Here is a 22,852-nt window from a genome sequence, read left to right as displayed (position 1 = left end):
TCCTCCTGGTCTCCAGTGCGAGGACTACATTGCAGTACGGGGCCGGGAAGAGAACCTTTATGACAATGCTGTATATTTGTGTGTACACTCACCCCCCAATAGTTTGGACCTGATTTGAACTCTGAATGGCCTTCCCTGATGTACATGTGCTCCATCCCTCTATAAGCTCAATGATTTGTTTTGTTTGGGAGAAATAAGATTCCATTTCCTCCCGTCTATCACCATGATATTCTCATGCTCTGCTTTTGGATAACATGTGAAATCAATTTCATTAAGAGGTTCTTCAGTTCAGCAAGATATAAAAAACAATAGGTTATCTGGACATTTGTCAAAGGAAAGCATTACCACATTTCACACAATAGGCCTACTTGCCTAGCAATCCATTTTCAGTCTCAAATGCAAATTTGACCCTCTCTACTTGTAAAGGGTCTTCAATAACCTGTGAAGAAAACAAAGGTTGGTAGAACTTAGTGTTATGTGAGAGGTACTTGCAAGGTGGTCTCCATTATAACCATGGTCTCAGGTTCTTCAGATTTTTTTGTTCTAAATCATAGAATTGTAGGACTGGAAGGGATCTCGGGAAGTCTTCTAGTCCAGTCGCCTGTACTCAACATAGGACTTAGTACTATCTAGACAAGGGGCGGGCAAACTTTTAGGCTTGAGGGCTGTGTCGGATTTTGGAAATTGTAAGGAGGGTCGGTTAGGGGAGGGGGTTGTGGCCCAGACCCCACTTCCTATCTGTGCCCCCCCATCCCATCCAACCTCCCCGTTCCCTGATGGCGCCCCCCGGGACCACTGGCCCTTACACCCCTCCCCCGGGACCCCTGCCCCGACTGCCCCCCCGCTGGCCCATCCAACCCCCTCTCATTCCTGACTGCTCCCCGGGACCCCGCCCCCATTCAACCCCCCTGCACTGCACCCTCTGATCGCCCTGACCCCTATCCGCACCTGTACCCCCAACCACTCCCCCCGAACTGCCCTGTCCTCTATCCAACCCCCCACGCTCCCTGCCCCCTTACTGCACCACCTGTAGCACTGGTGGCTGGCAGCGCTATGCCTCACCACTGTGCAGCACAGACCATCGGATCCAGGCCAGGCTCTGCAGCTGTGCTGCCCCAGGAGCTCATAGCCCTTCCGCCCAAAGCACTGTGCTGGCAGCGGAGTGACCTGAGGCTGCGGGGGAGGAGGAACAGCAGGAGAAGAGCTGGGGTAGCCTCCCGGAGCTCAGGGGCTGGGCTGGATGTGGCCCGCAGGCCGTAGTTTGCCCACCTCTGATCTAGACCATCCCTGACAGGTGACTGTCTAACCTGCTCTTAAAAATCTTCAGAGATTCCACAACCTCCCTAGGCAATTTGTTCCACTGCTCAACTATCCTGGCAGTTGAGATGTTTTTCCTAATGTCCAATCTAAACCACCCTTGCTGCAATTAAGCCCATTGCTTCTTGTCCTATCCTCAGAAGTTAAGAACAATTCTTTTCCCTCCTCCTTGTAACAACTTTTTATGTACTTGAAAACTGTTATTATGATCCCTTCAGTCTTCTCCAGACTAAACACACCCATTTTTTCAATCTTCTCTCACAGGTCATGTTTTCTAGACATTTAAATCATTTTTGTTACTCTTCTCTGGACTCTCTCCAGTTTGTCCACATCTCTCCTGAAACGTGGGCATGCAGAACTGGACACAATACTCCAGCTGAGGCCTAATCAGTGCCGACAAAGTACCGAAAAAGAGCGTTTATACATGCTGACTTTTAGCGACAGCTGCGTGATGTAGACAAGCCCAAAGAAAGCTATAAGGTTGATTTGATATGATTTGTTCTTGACAAATCCACACTGACAGCTACTTATCACATTATACAAACATCACACTATGTGTTTACAAACTGACTGCTCAATTATTTGCTCCATTGTATTTCCAGGTGCTTTCCAAGAACTTAAGCTGACTAGTCTATAATTACCTGGGTCGTCCTTATTCCCCTTTTTATACATTGGCACTACATTTGCTCTTTTCCAGTCCTCTAGAACCTCTCCTGTCTTCCATAACTTTTCAAAGATAATCGCTAATGGCTCAGCTACTTGAGTATCCTAGGATGTATTTCATCAGGCCCTGCTGACTTGAAGACATCTAACTTGTCTAGATATTTTTTTAACTTGTTCTTTCCCTATTTTAGCTTTTGATTCTACTTCATTTTCACTGGCGTTCATTAACTTAGATATTTAAGTGATACTAAACTTTCTGATGAAAACAAAAAAAAAAGTCATTTCATATTTCTGCCATTTCCACATTTTGTTATTGTTCCCCTTCCCTCGCCCCCAGTGAGTAACGGGCCTATCCTATCTTTGGTCTTCCTCTTGCATCTAACCATGGCTGAGGGGTGAAAACATTATCTAAAGTTGTATCTGTTCTCTCATTACCTCTTATGTCTCTAGCTAATTTAATCTTGTTAGGTGCCTTGGTCTTTCTAATTTTGTCCCTACATTCTTGTGTTATTTGTTTATATTCATCCTTTGTAATCTGACCTAGTTTCCACTTTTTGTAGGACTCTGATTTTTAAATCATTGAAGACCTGCTTAAGCCAGGATGGACTCCTGCCATACTTCCTCTCTTTCCCATGCAGTGGGCTAGTTTGCTCTTGTGCCCTTAATAATGTCTTTTTGAAAAACTGCTAACTCTCTTGAACTCTTTTCCCCATTAGACTTGCTTCCCATAGTATCTTACCTACCATCTCCCTGAATTTGATAGTCTGCCTTCTTGAAATCCATTACATTTATTGTGCTGTTTTCCTTCTTACCATTCCTTAGAATTATGAACCTGATTCTCTTCAGGTCCAAAATGAAAAAAACAAGACTTGTAGCATTTCAATGACTACTGCAATACTGAGTAACACAGCTTACAATAGACAAACTCTCAGCTGAAAGGAGGAAAGATTACAGGATGTGTGTGTGTGTCAGAACTGTGACCACCACAATAATGCCTTCCTTCAGTCAGGTATTTAAATCTAATCCAGCCTGCTTGGGCAGTGCTCCATATACAAGTCTTGACTCTTCACTTACCAATATCTCATGAAGTAATTGGAATATGTTCTTCAGTTCGTGAGGGGGGGCAGTTTCCAGCTGATTCTGTATGTTAGAAAAACAAAACTCATCAGACGGTAGAATACACACCAGCATAAATTTGATGTAATTCAGTAACAGTTCAAAATATACCAGATAGTTAATATTCCTTGTTTGTAGTTTACAAAAAAACTGTTAGAACTATTTATTTGAACCTTAAATCCTAAAGGAAACTCCAAGGAGCGTACAGACTATACTTAAGATTCCCAAAAAATATTTAAAGCCCTTGGAACACAACTCTAAGTTCAAAGCCTGGAACAGACCATATGCTGAAAGTCTACTTTGATTAGCTTTGTACCTTGATGAAATGTAGCACGGTGAAGGAAAAGTGCTCATTACAAAAGCAGCAGTACACCACCATCTCAATGAGAACTGACAATGATCCAGTTAGCTCCCGTAATGCATGCATCACCTAATGGAGAGATACATATCATTTCAACACAGCTATAGTGTTACTCTTAAAAGCTATAGTGTTATGGGATTTTTTTTAGTATCCTTCAGGGATGTAATTTTGGTTCCTACTCCACAGTGGCCAGGTCAGTCCACCCCCAATAGCATTCCATAACATTGCTGCTTTCCGTCTCTGCTAAGCTTGCCTTCAACAATAATTTGCAGCCCACTTACGAGCTATGTTACTGAAATTTCCCAGTGTAAAAAGGCTGAGTTGATATTTTCTGATGTGTGTTCCAAAGGCTAAAATGTTTGTTTTATTTCTCAAGTGTAGCGGTATTGCAAAGAACCAACATAACCCCAGCTTTTAAACACACTAGATGTGGAGACATTTAGCACAATCGCTACCTCCAGTAAGTAAGGCTTCCCCTCAGACAGGAACAACAAGGCTTCCACTTCTTCATGGAGGGACAGAAGTGGACCTGAGACAGTGATGCTAAAAGGTGGACGCTGTTTAAAGATACCAGGAGCTAAAAGAAAAATAGAACACACAAACCATGGATATAACACTGTTCTGCACTTCAAAAACCACCATCATTTCTGTGACAACGTTGGGTTTGCTGCAATCTCTGTTGGCAGCAAATAGTTTCCAAGAACCTTCATCTCAAATGTTGCACCACATACAATATGAATCACCACACAATCACTTAAGCACAGAAAATGAAACATTTATTATGGTGTCAGCATCCTAGTGACAACTTAATAAAGTGCTAAAAGACCACAGCAAACGAGTTTACTTACGTACATTAACCTTGGATACTTGTATCTCAAGTTTTAAACACAATCACTACCACCACATTCAAGTGTTACAACAGAATTTAACACCTTTCTAGTACTTTAAAACCTCAATCCCATCTCAAAGTTTGGCAAATTTAATAATTCTGTTCCGTACTGGAACTTTTCTTTCAAATGAGGGAGGGGATGTCTCTAAAGTCCCACTTCAAGCACTGAGGATCCCAACTTTTGTCTTTTTATCCCTTCCACAGCACTTAGTTTAACAGGGGTGTCCTTCCAGCGGCAGATGGCTGGATACTTAACTGCTTATTTAACTTCACCTAATAATTAAATATCCTTTTGAAAGGGATACGGAAAATGCAAGCAAAGTACAAAGTTAAAAGCTGGTCGTGTCTGGTACATGGTCCAGACTGGATTGACATGGCTTAATTCCCTCATGCTGGTAAAACTCTCTTGGACACGTGGATGACAGGGTGCTATGAAAATGATATATTCACACATTCCTAGAATGCTAGCCATATTTTTAGTTCACCATGGTATTCAAGTACCTCTACATGTACACAAATGAAAAACACGTGGGGCTCTGCTGTACATCTCACAAACACTATTGGTTTCGATGTTCAAGATAATTTATTTCCCTCAATGATGACAAAATTAGTTCCATCCACAAACGTAAGATCATCTCAGCAAAGTGCCATATAAAAACTGAAAAGTAACTCTTACCCACATTCCTCTGTGAGGAAACATCAGAGTGCAAAACAAGTAGTGCCACAGTATTGTGAAGGAATCCAAACTCCCGAGCTTGAGCTGAACTCCACCTGCGGTTCTGTTTGGCAAAGCATGGAGCAAAATATACATCACTGCCTACTTACATAGGTAGTAACACATTCAAAGCCAAGCATCTATAACTTTTTCTTCTCTGGATGCAGTGAAACCTTCCTGTACTACATGTAATAAAAACCCACTCAATCCATCACAGCTACGAAACATCAATTCATTCAGACAAAGGTGGAGTTTAAGCACAGATTTAAAGGAAAATGATAAAATAATCAGAGCAATACCCCTTTTTAAACCTCATGAAAAGTCTGTCCTCTGACTTAAGCATATTAAAAATCTGGGAATAGTCAACCTAAGCACACACGACATACATGCCATTCAGGTGTTACCTGGTTATTTTGCCGATTGGGGCCAAGGAGAAAGTTGATCATATGCCTTAAAGCAGAATGTCGGAGAAGAAGATTGCTAGCCCTTATACCCTGCTGTCAAAAGACAGAATGCAAAGTTACATTGCTGTACAGATAAAGAATTACGTTTTTTAGGAGCAAAAGTAATTCGCTGCACAGGCTAGACTCTAAATTCCCTACTTACGAAGAAAGTGTTTCTCTGTCAATAAGCTACACCTTCACATAGCAAGAGCACTAAATAAAGGATGCTTTATTAAATTCTTCTTTAGTGGTTTGTAAGCTTTTTGTGCCTTTAAAACAATTACAAACCATGCTGTGATGTACAGCACCATCCTCTCTGCTATTCAGCTTTCCACCGCAAACCTTTCAGCCTATTTCTTTAAATATTGTCAAATTATTGCATTTAGACTTAAGCAACACAGGCAGGGTTTAACATGTATACATTGCTTGTATTTCTGTACTCTTCGGTCCCAATCTAGTGTTCAAAAGCCATGTACTTTACAGAGATAGGAGTTTTACTCATTTGAATTCTGGAAAGTTCTCATTACCACTGTTTTCTTAAATAGGTTCTAGAGTATCCAAAACCAGTTCCTTTTCTCACGTCTCTTTAAATTAAAATAATTTGAGAAGCTATTAGTTCATTTAGTTACCTTGTGTACAAAGTTGTTGAACAGGAAAAAGTACTGTGCACAGTTTTTACAGTTCTCGGGAACATCTTTATCCAACAGAGCAAGTAGCACCTCCATCAATTGATGTAGACTTTTTAACTGTCAAAAAGTAATATTTAAATTAAAGCGGCAATTGTCTACTGTGTAAATCATTCAAAAACACCCCCTATTAAGGTTGAGGGCTAGTTAACATCACCGTGTTTATATTCAGATGTACTTATTGTGATGAGAAAAACCAAACCAGGATGAAGCACAGTCAAAACCTGCTTTCCCCTCTCAGACAGTAATATTATGTACATTATGAAAATGAAAGCAAAATATCAACATTCAGCAGAACTTGCTCAGAGAAATGGAATTTGGCCAGCTTTGTCTCACTGGGCCATTTAGCAGACTTTCCTTATAGGCTTAATTAGACAACTTCCTAAACAGTGGCCCCAAAGGGGTAGGAACATCCTCCTCCCCATGAGAGAGTTATCTTAATCCATCACACAGAAGCATTCACTGAAAAAGTCCATATACAAAGTTAGGAAATTAATTTCTGCTGTGAATCGCAGTCTGGCAATTAAGAATAACTTAAAAGCCCATTGGCAATGCATGGAAATATGCTAGCAGCACAGAATGGTGATCATATTTTCTCAATTTCTCTTACAACTCAAGGACAATTCCATGAGAGTACACCTAAATTCATCTCTCTCACCTGGAAAAGACACTGTTCAGAAAGTACTTCCTGTTTCATATTTTCTTGTGGTTTCCCCCTTGTGGTGTTACTAGGGACAGTTGCATGTAAGCAGGAACACTGAAAAAGCTCACCTACTGAGGCGCTCTCACTCAGAGTTAATCCTCTAATCACCGTTGCATTTATATTCACTTCAGGGTACTATATTATGCTGATGTCAGAGACTTCTGACTTCAGATAAAGAAGGGGAAGCAGCTGCAGGTAACTCAGATTCTGAATGTGTGTACACCAGACTTGGTAACATCAAAAGAGAATAAACCAAAACATGACAAAGAATGATTTTCAAACAATGTTTTTCAATTTTTTTGTGTGGGGTCAGCTTCTCTGTGAGACAACAAACTTGAGAATATTATATATTTTTTTACAGGGAATACTGTGTTTTAACTAAACTTGAGCTCCTAAAATTGATGATTGATTGGTGATCCCTCAGTTTCAAGGATGATCTCGATCTCTACCATGGATTTACATATGGGTCCTGAGATGACTCAGGAATCTGATCCTAGAACAGCAAATCCGCCTGCAGTAGGTACACATTTTGTGGCAGGTCAGAGGCTTGCTAGGAGCAAGTTATTTCTTTTTCCTTCCTCCTGTCTCTCTTTAGCTTCGAGGGAAAGGCATTTCTCCTCAAAGTGGGCCACTGTCTGATGGAGGATATGATGCCATTGGGGTTGGTTGGTAGCTTGCTCTTCCAAGCTTGTGATGTCCCCATCAGTTTTCTTAAGCTACGCTTTCAGTGTGTCTTTATAGCATTTCCTCTGACCACCACGGGATCACTGACCATGGGTGAGCTGAGAGTAGAGGACTTGTTTTGGGAGATGAGAGTCCGGCATCCGCACAGAATGTCCAGCCCTGCGAAGGTGGGGCATGAGGATCATTGCTTCCATGCTAGTGACACTGGCTTCAGCAAGGATGCTGGCGTCAGTGCGGTGATCTTGCCACTTGATGCGAAGGATCTTCTGGCACCATCATTGGAGGTATCCCTCCAAACTCTTGAGGTGCTGTCGATAGGTCACCCAGGTTTCGCATCCATAGAGGAGTGTAGGAACAATAATTGTCTTATAGACCTGGATCTTTGTGTCCTGCCGTAGGTCACGGTTCATGAAAACACATCGGAGCAATTTCCCAAAGGAAGCACTTGTGCACTGGATCCTGTGGTGGAGCTCACTCTCGATTTTTGCATTTTGAGAAAGTTGGCCAGGTAGCAAAAGTGCTCACTCCAAAGTCTGACCCTCGATGGTGATTTGTGGTGGGTCATGTACAAGGCATGAAGCAGGTTGATCAAGTACTTTAGTCTTCTCAATATTGAGTGAGAGTCTAGGCTTCGATAAGCTTGTGCAAGAAAATCCAGTACGGAATGAGGGTCATTCTCAATGTCTGCGAGAATGACACAATCATCAGCATACTGAAGATTAGTAAGGGATGCCCTGAAGACTTTAGACTTTGAGTGGAGACGCTGAAGATTAAAGAGCCACCCATTCATTCTATATTGAATGTCAACTCCACTGGGGAGGTGATCTTTAACAAGGACCAAAATGACTGCTAAATGGATGGAAAACAGGGTTGGGGCAATAACGCATCCTTGCTTAACCCCAGTTCTTATGACAAAAAGGTTCCATCTCAAGGCCATTACAGAGAACCGTAGCAGTCATCTGATCATGGAGAAGCCTTAGAAACTTAACAAAATAATACATTTTGGCAGCCAAATTTGGCCAGCACTTTCCATAGGACTTCATGATTGACAGAGTCAAAGACCTTTTTTCAAATTGATGAAAACCATGTACAGGTCCTAATTTTGCTCCTGGAGACTTTTCCATCCTCTGTTACCTTAAAATTAAGGTGCATGTCATTCCCCAGCAAACTTAACTGCTATTTACGTATAGATAGAGGGCTGAGATCCCGTGATGTGTACCAGACATTCAAAATATGCAACGTGGGACTCCAAGACTGGGATACACTGCATTATCATGGCTAGACGAAATGCACATGAAGAGATTCAAGAGCTGAAGAACTATGGAGAGAGAGGTTAATAAAACCTTCTACTTCGGTCATTAATAGAGGTGCATGGTATTTTCTGGCAATACAGTGCCAGCTATAACATTACAAAAATCAATACACTAATTCAGAATTAAATATCACTGACCTTATCCTGATAAAGCAAGGCACCGTCTAGAGTTTTTTCAAGAATGGTGGCAACAGCAATTCGCACCTCTCTTACACTGCACTCCAGCAGGAAAGTCCTGGAAAATACACAATGAAGCTGAAGGGAGCTTGGGATCAAACTTTCGGTTTGTCTATGCTACTACTTCATGTTGAAGTTTGGCATTTGGCATGTAAAAGGACAAAAGCTGAGGCTTGCATTCATGTTTGCTCCTACTACAACTGCCAATGTTTTAGTTTTTTAGAGCAGTGAACCTGCATTTGATCACTTTAAAAGACCTAACTGAAGTTATAGTACAATTCATAAGAGACATCTATACATATAGCATCAACGTTCTTCAATCAGCGCTTTTATACACAGCATACAGTACGGTTGCATAGCAGATTCCTAGCATATGTTCCAGGCCACTCAGAAGTGATTAAATGGGATCTTGCCTCAACTTCTGAGAGCTGGCACACTTTCCCCACCCAGTGGTCTTCACCAATAGATGATCTTATACATGGCATGATTACCATGCAATCTTTTCCAGCAATAAAAAAAATCCAAGAAGCAATTTCATAACAGCATACTACCACCATCACCTCCTCTCCAACATTTTCCATCTTAGATTACATGATAGGTGCCTTTGAAATGCTGAAACACTAGATATTTCCTTTTCTGATCAAGAACCAGCAAACCGACTTCCTGATATGAAATCCAAAATACCTTGAAGCATATAGGTAATTCAGAGAGAACTTTGTTTAAACACTAGTGAGTTTGATGCAGAAAAACAAAAAGCCATTCAAAGTTAGGGGTTCTCTCACAACTAAAGTTACGGAAGGAATGTCAACCTTGAATTTCCTTGCCTCAATTAGTGATTTTTATTGCTAGTTAGCTAGAAATATACTACAACGATCAGGTGATTCATGGGAATACAGTATGACAGCTGAAGAGCTATTCCCTCAAAATAATGATTTATCATCATCTAAATATTTAATACAATTAAGAAAATGCTTAAACTTAGATCATGAAGCTTTCTAATACATTGGAATATGTGCTAAAAAGTAAAAAGAGCCTTGGATGCAAAACAAAATTTTCTTGTAATCCCAAAACAAGCCAGTATTTAGTTGTGAGCTCTCCACTCATTTAAACTGTAATAGCAACAGCAATGTCCTGGATTTATTATGCTTAAAAGAGTTGCTGTGGACATCCCCACTGAAACCTTGGAATAGTGCAAGATAAACACAACAATCTGCAAGGAGGATTTAATGTAAATGCCTCTAAGAAAGAAATAAACTAGGCTGAAGAGCTTTTGTAAACAACCACTTCATAAAAAGCTGAGGACCGACAAATAACTTGAGAATTCTCAATGAAAGGCATTCTGAAATAAGGCCTGATTAGCGCATTTTAGTGGACTTTGTTTCTTGAACACAAATTACTTCCCCTTTCTATTAAGTACAATAAAAGCTGTTTGATAACATCCTTCTGAGCAACTTGAACTATGAAATTGCTCATCTAGGGACTTCACTGCAGAAGAGTCAGTGGGTGGATGAACTTATTCAAAGAATATGCTTTAGCTTTTACATCTTTGTAAGAGAAACAAAATTGAGAATTCCTGCAACGATCTTGTTAAACACATTTAATTGTGTTTTCTGTTCCCTTCCTCTTGTAGCACAAACAAGGCAAGAGCGCCACAAACTCTTGTATTTCAAAGCAATCACTAAAACTAGATTAGACATTTGTTCCTCCATTTACGTGGATATCACTAGTTTATTATATTTATTGGCTTCTTCATGAAAAATTAAGCAATTAGATAATGACAAATACTATTTCAAAACATATGATTAAGGGATACAGAATATACTGAACAGCTCTTCTACTTTTATTAGTATGTGCCAAACCACCCCTTTAAGAAATGTTACTTATATTGACTTGAGAGAGGATACTGGTACTTACTTTACAAGCTCTCGTCCCTCTGATCCAACCAAATATTCAACTAGCCACTGACAGGCATCAAAACTTTTAGAAAGCAATGCATCAATGGTGGCAATCCATTCTTCTGTATCAGTCCTTTTATGAAGCAGAGACAGCAGGATCAGTAAAACAGCAGAATTTCATATCTGACTTTGTCTGATAATCAATATCTGGTGTTTTTAGAGCACGGGTGGGCAAACATTTTGGCCCAAGGGACACATTTGGGTGGGGATACTTCATGCAGGGCCATGACTGTAGGCTGGGGCAGGGGGTGGGGTGTGGGAGGGAGTACGGGGTGTGGGAGGGGGTGCGATGTGCAGGAAGGGGCTCAGGGCAAGGGGTTGTAGCAGAGAAGGGGTGCATGGTATATGAGGGGGCTCAGGGAAGGGGGTTGGGTTGCAGAGGGGGTGCAGAGTGAGGGATGGGGTTCATGGCAGGGATGCAAGGAGGAGTAGGATGGAGCTCAGGGCAGGGAGTTGGGGTGAAGGAGGAGTGTAGGGCACAGCAGGGGCTCAGGTCGGGGGTTGGGGTGCAGACAGGGTGTGGCAGGGGGCTCAAGGCAGGGGGTTGTGGTGGAGGAGGGGTTCAGGGTGCAGGCTCTGGCCCGGTGCTGCTCACCTGGAGTGGCTCTGCAATGGCAGCGGTGCGCACCGAGGTCAGGGCAGGCTCCCTGTCTGCCATGGCCCTGTGCCGCTCCTGGAAGCGGCCGGCACCACGTCCCTGTGGCCCCTGGAGGAGGGGGGCAGAGGGCTCTGCGTGCTGCCCTCACCTGTGGGTACATTCCCTGAAGCTCCCATTGGTTCCCCGTGGGCAATGGGAGCTTCGGGGGAGGTACCCACAGGTGAGGGCAGCATGCAGAGCCCTCTGGCTGCCCTCCCCCAGGAGCCACAGGGATGTGGTACCTCCCCTGATGCTCCCATTGGCTCCCCTCTGCTCCCCCTCCCTCATGGGCCGCAGGGACGTGGTGCTCGGCCGCTTCCAGGAGTGGCGCAGGGCCCACGGTGCCACGGGGCTGGCAATCCTGCAGGCCAGATCCAAAGCCCTGACAGGCCGGATCCAGCCTGCGGGCTCTAGTTTGCCCACCCCTGTTCTAGAGGTAGTTATTGTTCTGCTGTGCAGCTTTCAGGGCAGCAAGACCCAACTGGTCAGTCAAAGGGCAGTGGTTTGACTCCTTTTTCCAGGGAGCTACTGCTTCCACCACTGAAAAATATCTTAAGAATTTAACAAGATACAGTAACTCAAAACCTCTCTCTTTGTTTCACCTGTCTACAGTGTATAAAGGGCCCATGTCTTGATTTGAATTGAAAACATGTTGGATAGCACAGGACAAAATAGTGAGACATTTAGGAAAAAGATCATCCATCACATTTTACTGTCTCAAATCCAGCCTGGCCATTCCTGCACTGAGATCCAAAAAGTGGGTTTTAACATTATTCATAAACTCTGCAATACTCAGGAAAAGTAAGTATTTATTTAAAACTAAGAATTTACTTGTGCTCATAAAATACCAGGATTCAGAGTTCTTATTTCTCAATTCAGAATACACGCTAATTAAAGCTCTGACCATTTTACTTGTATTTAAATCCTTTCTGCCCCCACAACGATGTTATAGGTGACACCCACAGAAATGGGCAACTGCAGTAGAAATAAGTTGTCAAGTTTCCCTCCCTGGATTTTTTTGTGTTGGGCAAATTCCGTTTGTATTTGGAATTCCACAGCTGGAGAGTCTTGCTGTGCTGGTGAATATCAACAGGATTTGTGGAGTCAAGAGGTTTAAACGTATGTTTAAAAAAGATACAGGATTTACAAGCTAGTAACTCTCTCATTGGATGTGTGTCCATGGAGCACTAAAACGAGTCCTTACCTGAGTTTTTTCTTGGTTCGTAGATAGGTTTGGAAGAGGAACTGGACTGCTAGCTGTAGGCTCACCTTTGCCATACATGGGTAATAGGGGTGTTTTAGCTTAGTCTGAAAGAAATAACACATTCACTCCAGTCCAGCAGTTCATATTTGTAAAGAATTAGTAAATATAGCAAAATATTTGTTTTTTAAAGTTTTGCTTCATTTGGAGGCACATTGGCCGGCCCCAAATTTTACCTACACTGAAATGAAGACTCTCCAGCTCAGAATACAACACCAGTCTAAAATCAGGGCTATACCTTTGCTAAAATATGAACTAGCTTGCTGAAAAACCCAGCCAACCCAGGATGCTGGTTTGTTTACTGTTCCTTTATTGTGAGTAGACAGGACTGTATGAGCTCCAGGACTCTGGAGTGCATCTATCAGAGCTGCCAGGCTTATAAATGTCCCTTTAAAGTTGGAGGCATTGTTTTACAGAAAGCTTCAAGAACTGGAAAAAGAATGATATGAAGGTGACTATCATCACTTGTCATCCACTCTTCATATAGAAAGGGAATGCTAACCAACCAGAGCATAGCAACTTGCATCCCTGTCACACAAGTTTTTAATTACAGAAATTTAAATCATGCTGTTGTACATTTTACTGCAGTCTGATGACAACTGTTTCCATGATCAGGAACAGGAAAATAGCATCAGCTTTTAACTAGATGCTGTCACTAGGAAACGTAATCGGAGATATTGAATAATTTAAACAAGAATTCCATTAATCTACCCAGCTGCTTCTCTTCTGACTGGGGCCCAAACAGCCGTACGTATGCCCTCCTGTCCAAAATTATAGCACCCAAGGATTAAAATCCTGCTACTTACAGCATTCAGAGAAGCTAACGACAGAACAAAACTGAAATAGTCACTACTGTACACATCTCTATTCTTCATAAATTTCAGATTTTCATCTCTCACCATCTGTAAAGGAGAAGTGGTTATTGTTAGTAATGAACAGCAAGAAACCATTACATTTTCCCAGGTTATAGTGCTCACATTAACATTCCAATCCTACCTACTCCGGTGGGATTGGCAGTGTTTGGCACATGGTCCTGCAACTAACTTATTTGTGCTTCGAGCTCACTGTATTGCTTTGGGGAAGTTAGTACTGAGAGATTTCCATAAAGGCAATTATTTTCTCCCAAAACATGGTAAGAATCGCACTGGCAGAGTGAGAATAATTTACCCACTTGCCCAGCAAAAGACAGCTTGTGGTTTTGTTTGTATTTAGGAATGTTACAAGACTACGTGCCAAGAAAATGAAAGCTTAGGATCACTAAGGTGCTATACAAAAGTTACTGGAACATAAAATTAGCAGGTGCAACAAAGAATCACGATAACAGAGTCATGAATGCAGTTTCCCCCAAGCAAGTTTCACTAGAAGCTTCACAATAAGTTTAAAACAAATTCTGTTTTCTGTGACTACATGTTTTAAACACCATACTGCTCTGTAAATCCTCCTGTACTCCACTGCTTAAACTGTCACCAATTCTCCCTCCATTGGCTTCCTATCTTACCAGGCCAACTTCAAAGCCCTCATCGGCAGAGGTAACATTTGTATGTCTGAGCTTGTCTCCTCTTTGTTTTGGTTTCTCCCATTCTCCTCACCTTACTGTTCTCACACTTTGCTCCAAAAATAAGGACAGCTAGATAGAATTCCTGTTTATCTGCCAAATATCTTCTCTGTTCTTCTTCACACTCACTTCAAGGACTCCATCCTTTCGGCTCTCATCAATCATCTCTTCTCTCTCCCTTATACACCTGGATTTTAATGTTCATTTAGATTGTTTTAAACTAAAAATTCTTCAAGGCAGGGAGTCTGTCAATCAACGTTTTTGAATTATATGGTGTAAAAGTACCACGCTGTACAATTAGTTATTAGTATTGGACTGATGGCTACAGGAACGAGTCGAACAGTCCTGAAACATTTCCCAACTTTAATCTAGTTTTGTTTTCAACAAATCTATTTCGACATTGTCAGCTTCAAAATAATGTATTTCACCTGCTATGCCTAATAAATTAATTGACAGAAGCAGCATTCAGTCCCTATTTTTGGAGTTCTATACCTGATATATTCGTACAGGCATTTTCTCCACAAAGAGTCCCTTCTTCTCTCCTTTTCTGACCAGCTTAGTCAATATGGAGAGACGGTCACTGTTGGGTCTGTGTGGCCGAGGTGATGACTGGGGTGAAATTTCTGGAGAAGATGGAGCAGATCTAAGAGACAGACAAGTTTAATGCTGATAATTGAATCCTGAGATAATCTTGCAAGGCAATTTTCAAGATACCAACAGGAAAATGTCATCTTAATAAAGTGTTTTGATCCTTATCTCAATATATTTTTGGAGGCTGTTGAGTCAGTGTCAGACCTCTCACTACAACAGTAGTGGGAGCATGAAAGTTACTCATGGAAGCAATAAAAAAGTACTCAGCCTTTAAAAAACAGGGCAGACAGCATGCTCCTTTGGGGGACAGGAATTATCCTATTCTTAGTTTTGTCCATGGTATCTAGATATCATGGAATCAGAAATGCTTCAGATAGGAGGACAAACTTACAGCGAGAGATCCTCAGCTTCTTGCCGTACAACGCTGACTCGACTTTTCTTTGGTAAAACTGGAGAGTTCTGATCTGAGACTCTCTGGTAAAACAGCATGTAGGCATTCCAGTACCGCCGACGCACGTCGGGATAAGGGTTAGCTTTAAGGAAAAATGAGGTTCAAGTCAGTCTTTGTAGGTATAATTAGCCTTAAAATCCCTACAGGGGAAACATAACTCAATAGACAATTAATGCAAAAGGTAAGCTATATAAAGTAATTTTAACCATTTTAATCCCAGCCTATTCTGAGGGAAGCGAGCACAAGCCGTGGGGCAACAGGGAATTTGGTTCAATAAGTATTATTCAATCCTCTCTCTATAAGCAGTAAAAGCATTCCTCAACGTGGAAAGCTTTATGAAAAGTTGCTTAGGAAGGTTTCCTAGTCAAATGTAACTGAAGACATTCTAATTCTAGTCATTCCGAGTCAAAGTGTTAATCCTAGCATGTTTGGATAAAATTTACTTAATTCTAACTCTACAGTGAATTAGTATGAAACAAGGCCATTATTCATTAAGCCTGTACTTATTACTTACACTGATCATATACTTTTGGTCTATACTCTCCACCAAAGCATTCATATTCCAAGGTTTCATCAGTTAACTCAAATTCTTCAACAACGGTGTCATTGAATTTATACCATTTTCCTTTTCCACATCCCCTATGGTCAAACACAACAGAAAGTTGAAAGAAGTTATAAGATAGGTTTGAGTACCTTAAATTAAAAAAAACAATTCTCTAGCAATGAAATTCCTGAGATTGGGTCTGCTTTGATGGTGAACAAGAAGGGCTTTAAAACTATTCTTAAAGTTACAAAAAAAATGAAAAGGTGTGATTTAAAATTCAAAAGCATGAAACATGACATCTAATGTTCAGATATCACTGAAAGCCCCAATCTTGCAAGCCTACATGGAACCCTAATGGGTATGTCTACACTGCATCTTGGAAAGAGCCTTCCAGAGCCTTGGTTATAACAGACTTCTGATAGCAGGACTCACCGTAGCATACTAAAAATAGCTGTACAGATGTTGCCACCTGGGCTGGAGATCAGGTTCTCAAGCCCCCTGCCCCTCCCCACCCAGGCTTGAGAGCCCAGCTGTAATGTCAAAGCAATGTCTACACAACTATTTTTAGCTCACTAGCATAAGTCTTTCTACCCTGGCTGGGCAGCTTGCGCCCAGATGCAGTGTAGACACACCCAATGACATCAAATGGGGTAGCTTACAGGATTGGACTTTAGTTCACACTAAAATTTTCAACTTTTTCCAGAAGCGCTTACGTTTTTTTCAGTAGCTCACGTCTTTGTTGGTAGCTTTAAAGGATTCACTACGTTTAACAAGGAACCTGGGATGTTCCTTTTAAAACGAGTCATCTTCAGACCCAGATGCTTTGGTCCTAACCCACTAACATGTGATCATTGTCATTCGTTACCTCCTGTCCTTTATAAAGGAATAATAGTGCCCTGCATGGGCTTGGCCACTGTGCACAATCACACCAACAAGCTCGTAGTTTTCTGTAGGGGCAACTTTTTTTCGTGGGGATCCTCCACCTCCTTGATCTGTATTTCTTCCATTGTCACCAACTTCTGAAGAGGAATCTTGTCGAGCCATTCCTGAAACTGTGTAGGGTTCCATGTTCAACATCCAGGGAAACTGTTCGAAAGCAAACATCTTGGATTAAACTAAGACACCATCTGGTATGTACCAGCTTGCTGTAGTTGTATAAAAACACAAAGACTTAGTCAAATGCCTTATACACTGGAAATATCAAATGAAAGTGCTGTGCTTTTGCCTTTTATTCGCACAATGTATAAGGTAGCCAGCATTTCTTTAAGAGGCAGGTTTTTGCTCTTGCTTTCCAGGCCATCAAGGACTTGGGAGTAAAGTGGAAACAACAGACTCAGCCCTTGAAAGGCTCCACAGGGAGCTACATGCAAACATTATCACTGCAGAGAAGTACAATGGTCTCTGAAAAAATGCTTTTTTTCAGGAAGGGGATGAAGGGAAAAAATGGGAATTCAAGAGGAGGCCCGGGGACGGGGAAGAATATCGAGCAGTTCTCTTACCCTTATCTGTTCATCATATTTAATGGAGCGGCCACTCTCCCAATCAAATCCAAATCTCATCAGGTGGATCACCAAAACACTGGGCAGAGCTTTAATGCAGGTGCGCTTCACTGTAGTTCTCTTAAAGAGAGAAGAAAGTCACCTGTCTACATACTCATTAAAAAACATTGTACGATTCCTGTCTAGTCTAAATGATTTTTAATGTCCCAAAATTGTACACACTGTGCCAGATGAAAGTTAGAAACACACACACAAGCAATGAGCAATGTGTACAGAACCCACACAGATTGGGTTATTTACACCTTTAGCAAAAACATCTTATACTATCCAGTCGCTCATCTGAGCGTTCATGATATACAAAACACAAGTCATAGGGGATGGAACTTGATGTTTGGTTAGGGCTCTAGATTTGAATTTAATTTGTGATCATGAATGAAAGACATTGTTCCCTCACATGCCATATGAAATCTTTCTTCCTACATCCATGTAGAAAACAAGGAAATACTAAGGGCTACGTCGACACTTCACTTATGTCGGTAAAACTTTTGTTGGTCAGGGGTGTGGAAGAAACACACCCTGACCGACAAAAGTTGTAATGACAAAAAGCGCCAGTGTGGACAGTGACAAAGAGCAGCTACAAGTGCTACAGCTACAAGATTTTAGCGGCACAGTGTACACATAGCCTAAGTCATAGTGTGTATTTTAATCTCTCCTCACAAAAGTAAAATACCTTTTCTTTGCATTTCTCACAGTAGTATGCATTACTTCCCTCCAGAACTTCTCCTCTAACAAATTGATCCAATGAAATTTCCAGACTTTGACATGAAGTGACTCCTAGATTGAGCGCCATGAAGGCTTCTTCGCGCTCATATCTAGATTCAAGAGGGGGGGGGGAAAAACCATTAAAATATTAGAGAACGAAGCAAAACACATCTAGCTTAGGTATGTCCTCCTAGGTAGAATCTTCAAATTGTTAGGGCAAAGGCTGGAAATCAAGAAATGTGTGCTTTATTCCCAGCTCTGCTACTGGCTTGCTAAGTGATCACAGACAAGTAATAATCTGCTTATCAGTTTTCATAAAGATAAATAGCCACTTCTGGAAAGTATAACTCATATACAGAGGATCAGCTCTGAAAGTAGTTACAATTTCTGGGCAGAGCTTTCTTCACTTTTGTTGAGATTTCAGCTGCTGATTAGGATTATTTTCTTACACCTACTTGACTTTAGGAGAGAACCATGATTTAGAATTATTTTCTGTTTGATCTAAGTGGCCATCAATTGGTTACAGGGTTCCTGCTCTCATTTTCAGCTTCTATTTTGGAGCCACTAATTAGAAAAATGTGATGACCGATATAAGGAATTATGAGCCTTAGAATTTTAGCTTGAGAATGCTAGATATTTCCTATACTAGATAAGGTGCTGGAAGCATTTTAGTCACCAGCTGTTTACAAAGTACCATTTTGCTCTACTTTTTAAAACTGGAGACATCACATGGTACTGTACAACTAGGTGACACGGTTCCAAATTTGCTCATGTAACATTAATATATGAGCAATTTTAAACAAGAAGGAAAAGTGGTCCTGAATTCTGAGCCAGTAGGACACAGGCATAGGAAATTATGTTGCACAGGGCAAACGGTCAGTGAATATTAAAGGGATTTGCAATACTAAGATTACAATAGAGTTGAAAGTTTATTTCTCCTCCCACATCTGTTACTTTAAGAAGCAGAAGTAAACTCCATTATGTAGGGAAGTCTCACACTGCCTAGTTACTTACCTATGAGGACAGTCCTTACAGATCTTCTGATCTGAGTAGATACCCTGAAAAGTATTCTTAAATATTTGGTCTCGTCCTATTTTCTGTTGAAGATAGAAAGTTGAAGTATCAGTTGGATATTTTTGTTATGTACAAAGAGCAGTATCAGGAATTTAGTCCCATTTTTACTTATTACATAAAAAAAACCTGTACTAATGCAATGTTAAGGTCACAAAGTACAAAAGCAGAAACTGAAGAAGTTAACTCATCGCAATGTTAACTTACTCACACTGTGTACAGAGTACTTCATATATACACTTCCTCCTTGATTTTTAGTGTTTCATATAAGCTATATCACCAAGATGCATCTCCTCAAATATTTAAAAAGCAAGTCTGTTTAAAATTAAGATTAGATATAGTCTTCTATTTTAATCCCCATTTCATCACTCCCCCTCCCCATCTTACTTTGCCAGTGCTAAATCAATCCTCCTAAAATGCAGCATGTGTAATTTGATGCCACATTAGAATTTTTTTCACAAAAGTTTAAGGCAAATAGGAAGTGAGGTTTTGAAGTTTAAAAGGTTGATCTCACATGAAAGATTAATAACAGTTTTTTAACTGTTGTTCGAGATGGGTTGCTCACGTTCATTCCATTGTAGGTGTGTGCACTCGCTATATGTACCAGTGCCAGAAGTTTTTTCCTCACTGGTATCTGTAGGGGATCGGCTCTGTTGACCTCTGCAGTAGCATGCGTATGCGCCAGTATGAGGCGCACTGCTGGCCCCCTGCCTCTCTCAATTCCTTCTTGCCAGAACTCTGACAGAGGGGAAGGAGGGCGGGTTATGGAACGGACATGAGCAACACATCCTGAAGAACACCAGTTATGAAAAGTTAGTAGCCGTTTTGTCTCCGAGTGTTTGTTCAAGTCCATTCGATTGTAGGTGACTCCCAAGCAGTACTTCTGGAGGTGGACAGGCTTTCATGCATAGGTCAATTGCAACACCACTCTGCCAAATCCAGCATCATCTCTGGCCTGCTGGGTAATGGTGTAATGCTCAGCCACTGCCAGGAACCTGCCGAGTAGTGGCTCTGGCTCTGTGGTTCGGGACACGTAGGTAGTCCTGGCGAGTGGGCCGAGGTACTGTGCCATGGGGGTGACTTCTGTAGGGGGTGCCATTGAGGGCTTTCCCCTAGAAACAGGTGGGGAGGGAGGGATTCTTAGGCCTCTCTTCCTGAGGAGTAGGCAGCACCAGGATGAGAAAGATGTCTTTTGCCGCTTGAAAGGCTTCTGAGGCGGATGGCACCGTGAGGTACCATGTACTCTACCACTCCCTGGAGGCAGATTGCGGGGCGGACTAGGCCCAATAGGCAAGGCTACTGCGTGACTGCATTCTGGTGGCAGCAAGGTGGCCCGACTAGGTCCAGGGTTGTCATTTCCCTTATTCTTGCAGGACCCTGGGAACGCCCCCTCCCAGAGTGCTTCTTGTGCCTTTTGGCTGGTACCGGTGCAAGGACAGTCATCGGGAGACAGCTGGCGCCGAGGGTGCACTTCTTGTCGATGCCGAAGTATTCGGCACTGAGTCTGAATGTGCCGGCTCCGAGGCCAGTACAAGAGTAGACTCCACGAGGAGCACATGGAGCCTGATGTGTGTCTCCTTTCTGGTCTAGGGCTTGAATCCCTTGCAGATACAGCACTTTTCACAAATGTGGGACTCACCAGACACTTCAAACAATTAAAATGCGGATTGCTGATTGGCATGGGCTTCTTGTAGGCTTGAAGCCTGAGGGTGGGCATGTCCCATCCCTGGACTAAGTCCTTTGGAGGACTATGAATAACTAAGTACACTAGCACTATTAGGAACTGATAACTACACAACTATTTACAAAACACAAATTCAAAGAACCACTGAAAGAGAAACTACTTGCTAGAGCAAGGGCAGTGCTCCAGCACCGACACTGGTGGTAAGAAGGACCTGAAGGAGGTAGGGGGCCAGCAGCACTCCTTATACAGGCACATATGCGCGCCACTCGAGAGGGCACTAGAGCTGGTCCCCTACAGATATACCACTGAGGGGAAAAAAAACCCAGTGCATGGGGCGAGCACACACATCTACAATGGAATAGAAATGAGAAAGTCACTCGAAGAACTGCAATGGCCTAGAAATTCCAGGTGTGTTTTATTTGTTTATCTGGATGATGATGTGTTTGATTAGTTGTGGTATTTATTGGGTGGGGGCACGGGGAGGTGGTATGTTTGTGGATGGAATTAAAGTAGTTCCTGAATATATTACGGCTCCAATGCAGATATAGTTCCCCAAATCCAGACAAGGAGAGTTGGTTTATGGAGGTCTGGTACTTTCTGGCTACTGTAAAATGATAAGGTGGGCCATTGAGTAGACTAAAAACTTCCCTCAAAATAGGTCTCTTTCCATGAGTGGGAGGCATGAATCCACACTTGGAGTGTGAAAGAGAAGGGGCCTTTTTTGGGTGTGGGAGGGTGAAACAACGTGCATGGGGAGATGTGGTTCATTTCTGGGCAACTTGCAAGCGCCATAGGAACTGATCTCACTGAGGAATTCTTAGCCAAAAGAAAATTCACAAGCCAAACACTCCCATCTTAATAAAGTGAAAGACAAATAAATATCTGTCAATAACTTTAGGGGAACACACACTGAAATATTGGAGTTCTCGGCTCTCAACATTAGAATGCCGATAAACGAACAGTTAATGTCACCCAAACACACCTTAACCAGGCCCCCAACTTTATCACTAACCAGAATCAATGGAAACAAAGATTTAATCCTAGTTTCAAACAATGCACATCCTCCTCATACCACTGAGTCCAAAAGACAGGCATGATTTAACTGGTCTCACTGAGCCATCTGTATAATTTAAATAAAAATGCATCTGTTGTTACATCAATACACCAGATTAATTTTCTGCCTTCTAAAAGCTCACCAGGAATGACTGTTTTTACATTTCTTTCCCCACAAATGATTACATTCTGGAGAGTAGCTTGGTAACAATCTCCCCTTCAAAATATTAATCAACATAATTGTTATATGATGGATTTAGAATACATGCCATATTTTGGGCTATGAATCATGTGAGGCCTTGACCTAAAGTTCCATTACCAAGGATTTAAGTGGTGGGGATCAGAGGCATCATGTGAAGGACCTAGGGTGGCAGGAATTATATTTACTTATCAAACATACATAACCAAAGCGATTTTTGCCAGAATTCTGGATACCACAGGCAAATTACACAAAGGAATCGATTTAGGAGATTTAAGGGGCTAAAGCTACAAGTTATGAACTTCTCAGAGTCTATCAAAACCACATTTCCCAAAAGCCCATCCAAAATGCAAGGTGCAAAATGTATGCAGGGTGGAAGGTTGACAGGGCAAAATTACGGTTCATTTTAAATCTCTGCATTTTTTTCTCAAAAATTAGTAAGATTTTGTTGCACTTGACAAAAATTGTTAACACAGCAGCTCTTAACTTACTTTCCAAAGGTGCAGGGACAAACCCCCCCACCA

The 22,852-nt window shown here is 41.8% G+C and overlaps 1 protein-coding gene across 1 annotated transcript in view; it reads right to left on the bottom strand.

The window, feature by feature from the left end:
• The window catches only part of USP24 (ubiquitin specific peptidase 24), a 118,870-nt gene that overhangs the window by 12,075 nt on the left and 83,943 nt on the right, over positions 1 to 22,852 (bottom strand). Inside the window, exons 45-62 of the mRNA XM_030574173.1 lie at positions 19,336 to 19,418; positions 18,290 to 18,431; positions 17,560 to 17,679; positions 16,926 to 17,146; positions 16,031 to 16,155; positions 15,457 to 15,598; positions 14,967 to 15,117; positions 13,726 to 13,821; positions 12,863 to 12,966; positions 10,981 to 11,094; positions 9,028 to 9,124; positions 6,134 to 6,250; positions 5,466 to 5,558; positions 5,023 to 5,125; positions 3,913 to 4,034; positions 3,413 to 3,526; positions 3,055 to 3,120; positions 373 to 439 (exon numbers count right to left, since the gene is read on the bottom strand). Of these exons, the coding sequence (XP_030430033.1) occupies positions 373 to 439; positions 3,055 to 3,120; positions 3,413 to 3,526; positions 3,913 to 4,034; positions 5,023 to 5,125; positions 5,466 to 5,558; positions 6,134 to 6,250; positions 9,028 to 9,124; positions 10,981 to 11,094; positions 12,863 to 12,966; positions 13,726 to 13,821; positions 14,967 to 15,117; positions 15,457 to 15,598; positions 16,031 to 16,155; positions 16,926 to 17,146; positions 17,560 to 17,679; positions 18,290 to 18,431; positions 19,336 to 19,418 (2,077 nt within the window). The remainder of the gene's footprint in view (positions 1 to 372; positions 440 to 3,054; positions 3,121 to 3,412; positions 3,527 to 3,912; positions 4,035 to 5,022; positions 5,126 to 5,465; positions 5,559 to 6,133; positions 6,251 to 9,027; positions 9,125 to 10,980; positions 11,095 to 12,862; positions 12,967 to 13,725; positions 13,822 to 14,966; positions 15,118 to 15,456; positions 15,599 to 16,030; positions 16,156 to 16,925; positions 17,147 to 17,559; positions 17,680 to 18,289; positions 18,432 to 19,335; positions 19,419 to 22,852) is intronic.

This window comes from Gopherus evgoodei, chromosome 8, assembly GCF_007399415.2.
Source record: "Gopherus evgoodei ecotype Sinaloan lineage chromosome 8, rGopEvg1_v1.p, whole genome shotgun sequence".
Classification (NCBI taxonomy): Eukaryota; Metazoa; Chordata; order Testudines; family Testudinidae; genus Gopherus; species Gopherus evgoodei.
Note: the sequence above shows the minus strand (reverse complement) of the source record. Positions and strands in the feature narration are given on the sequence as shown.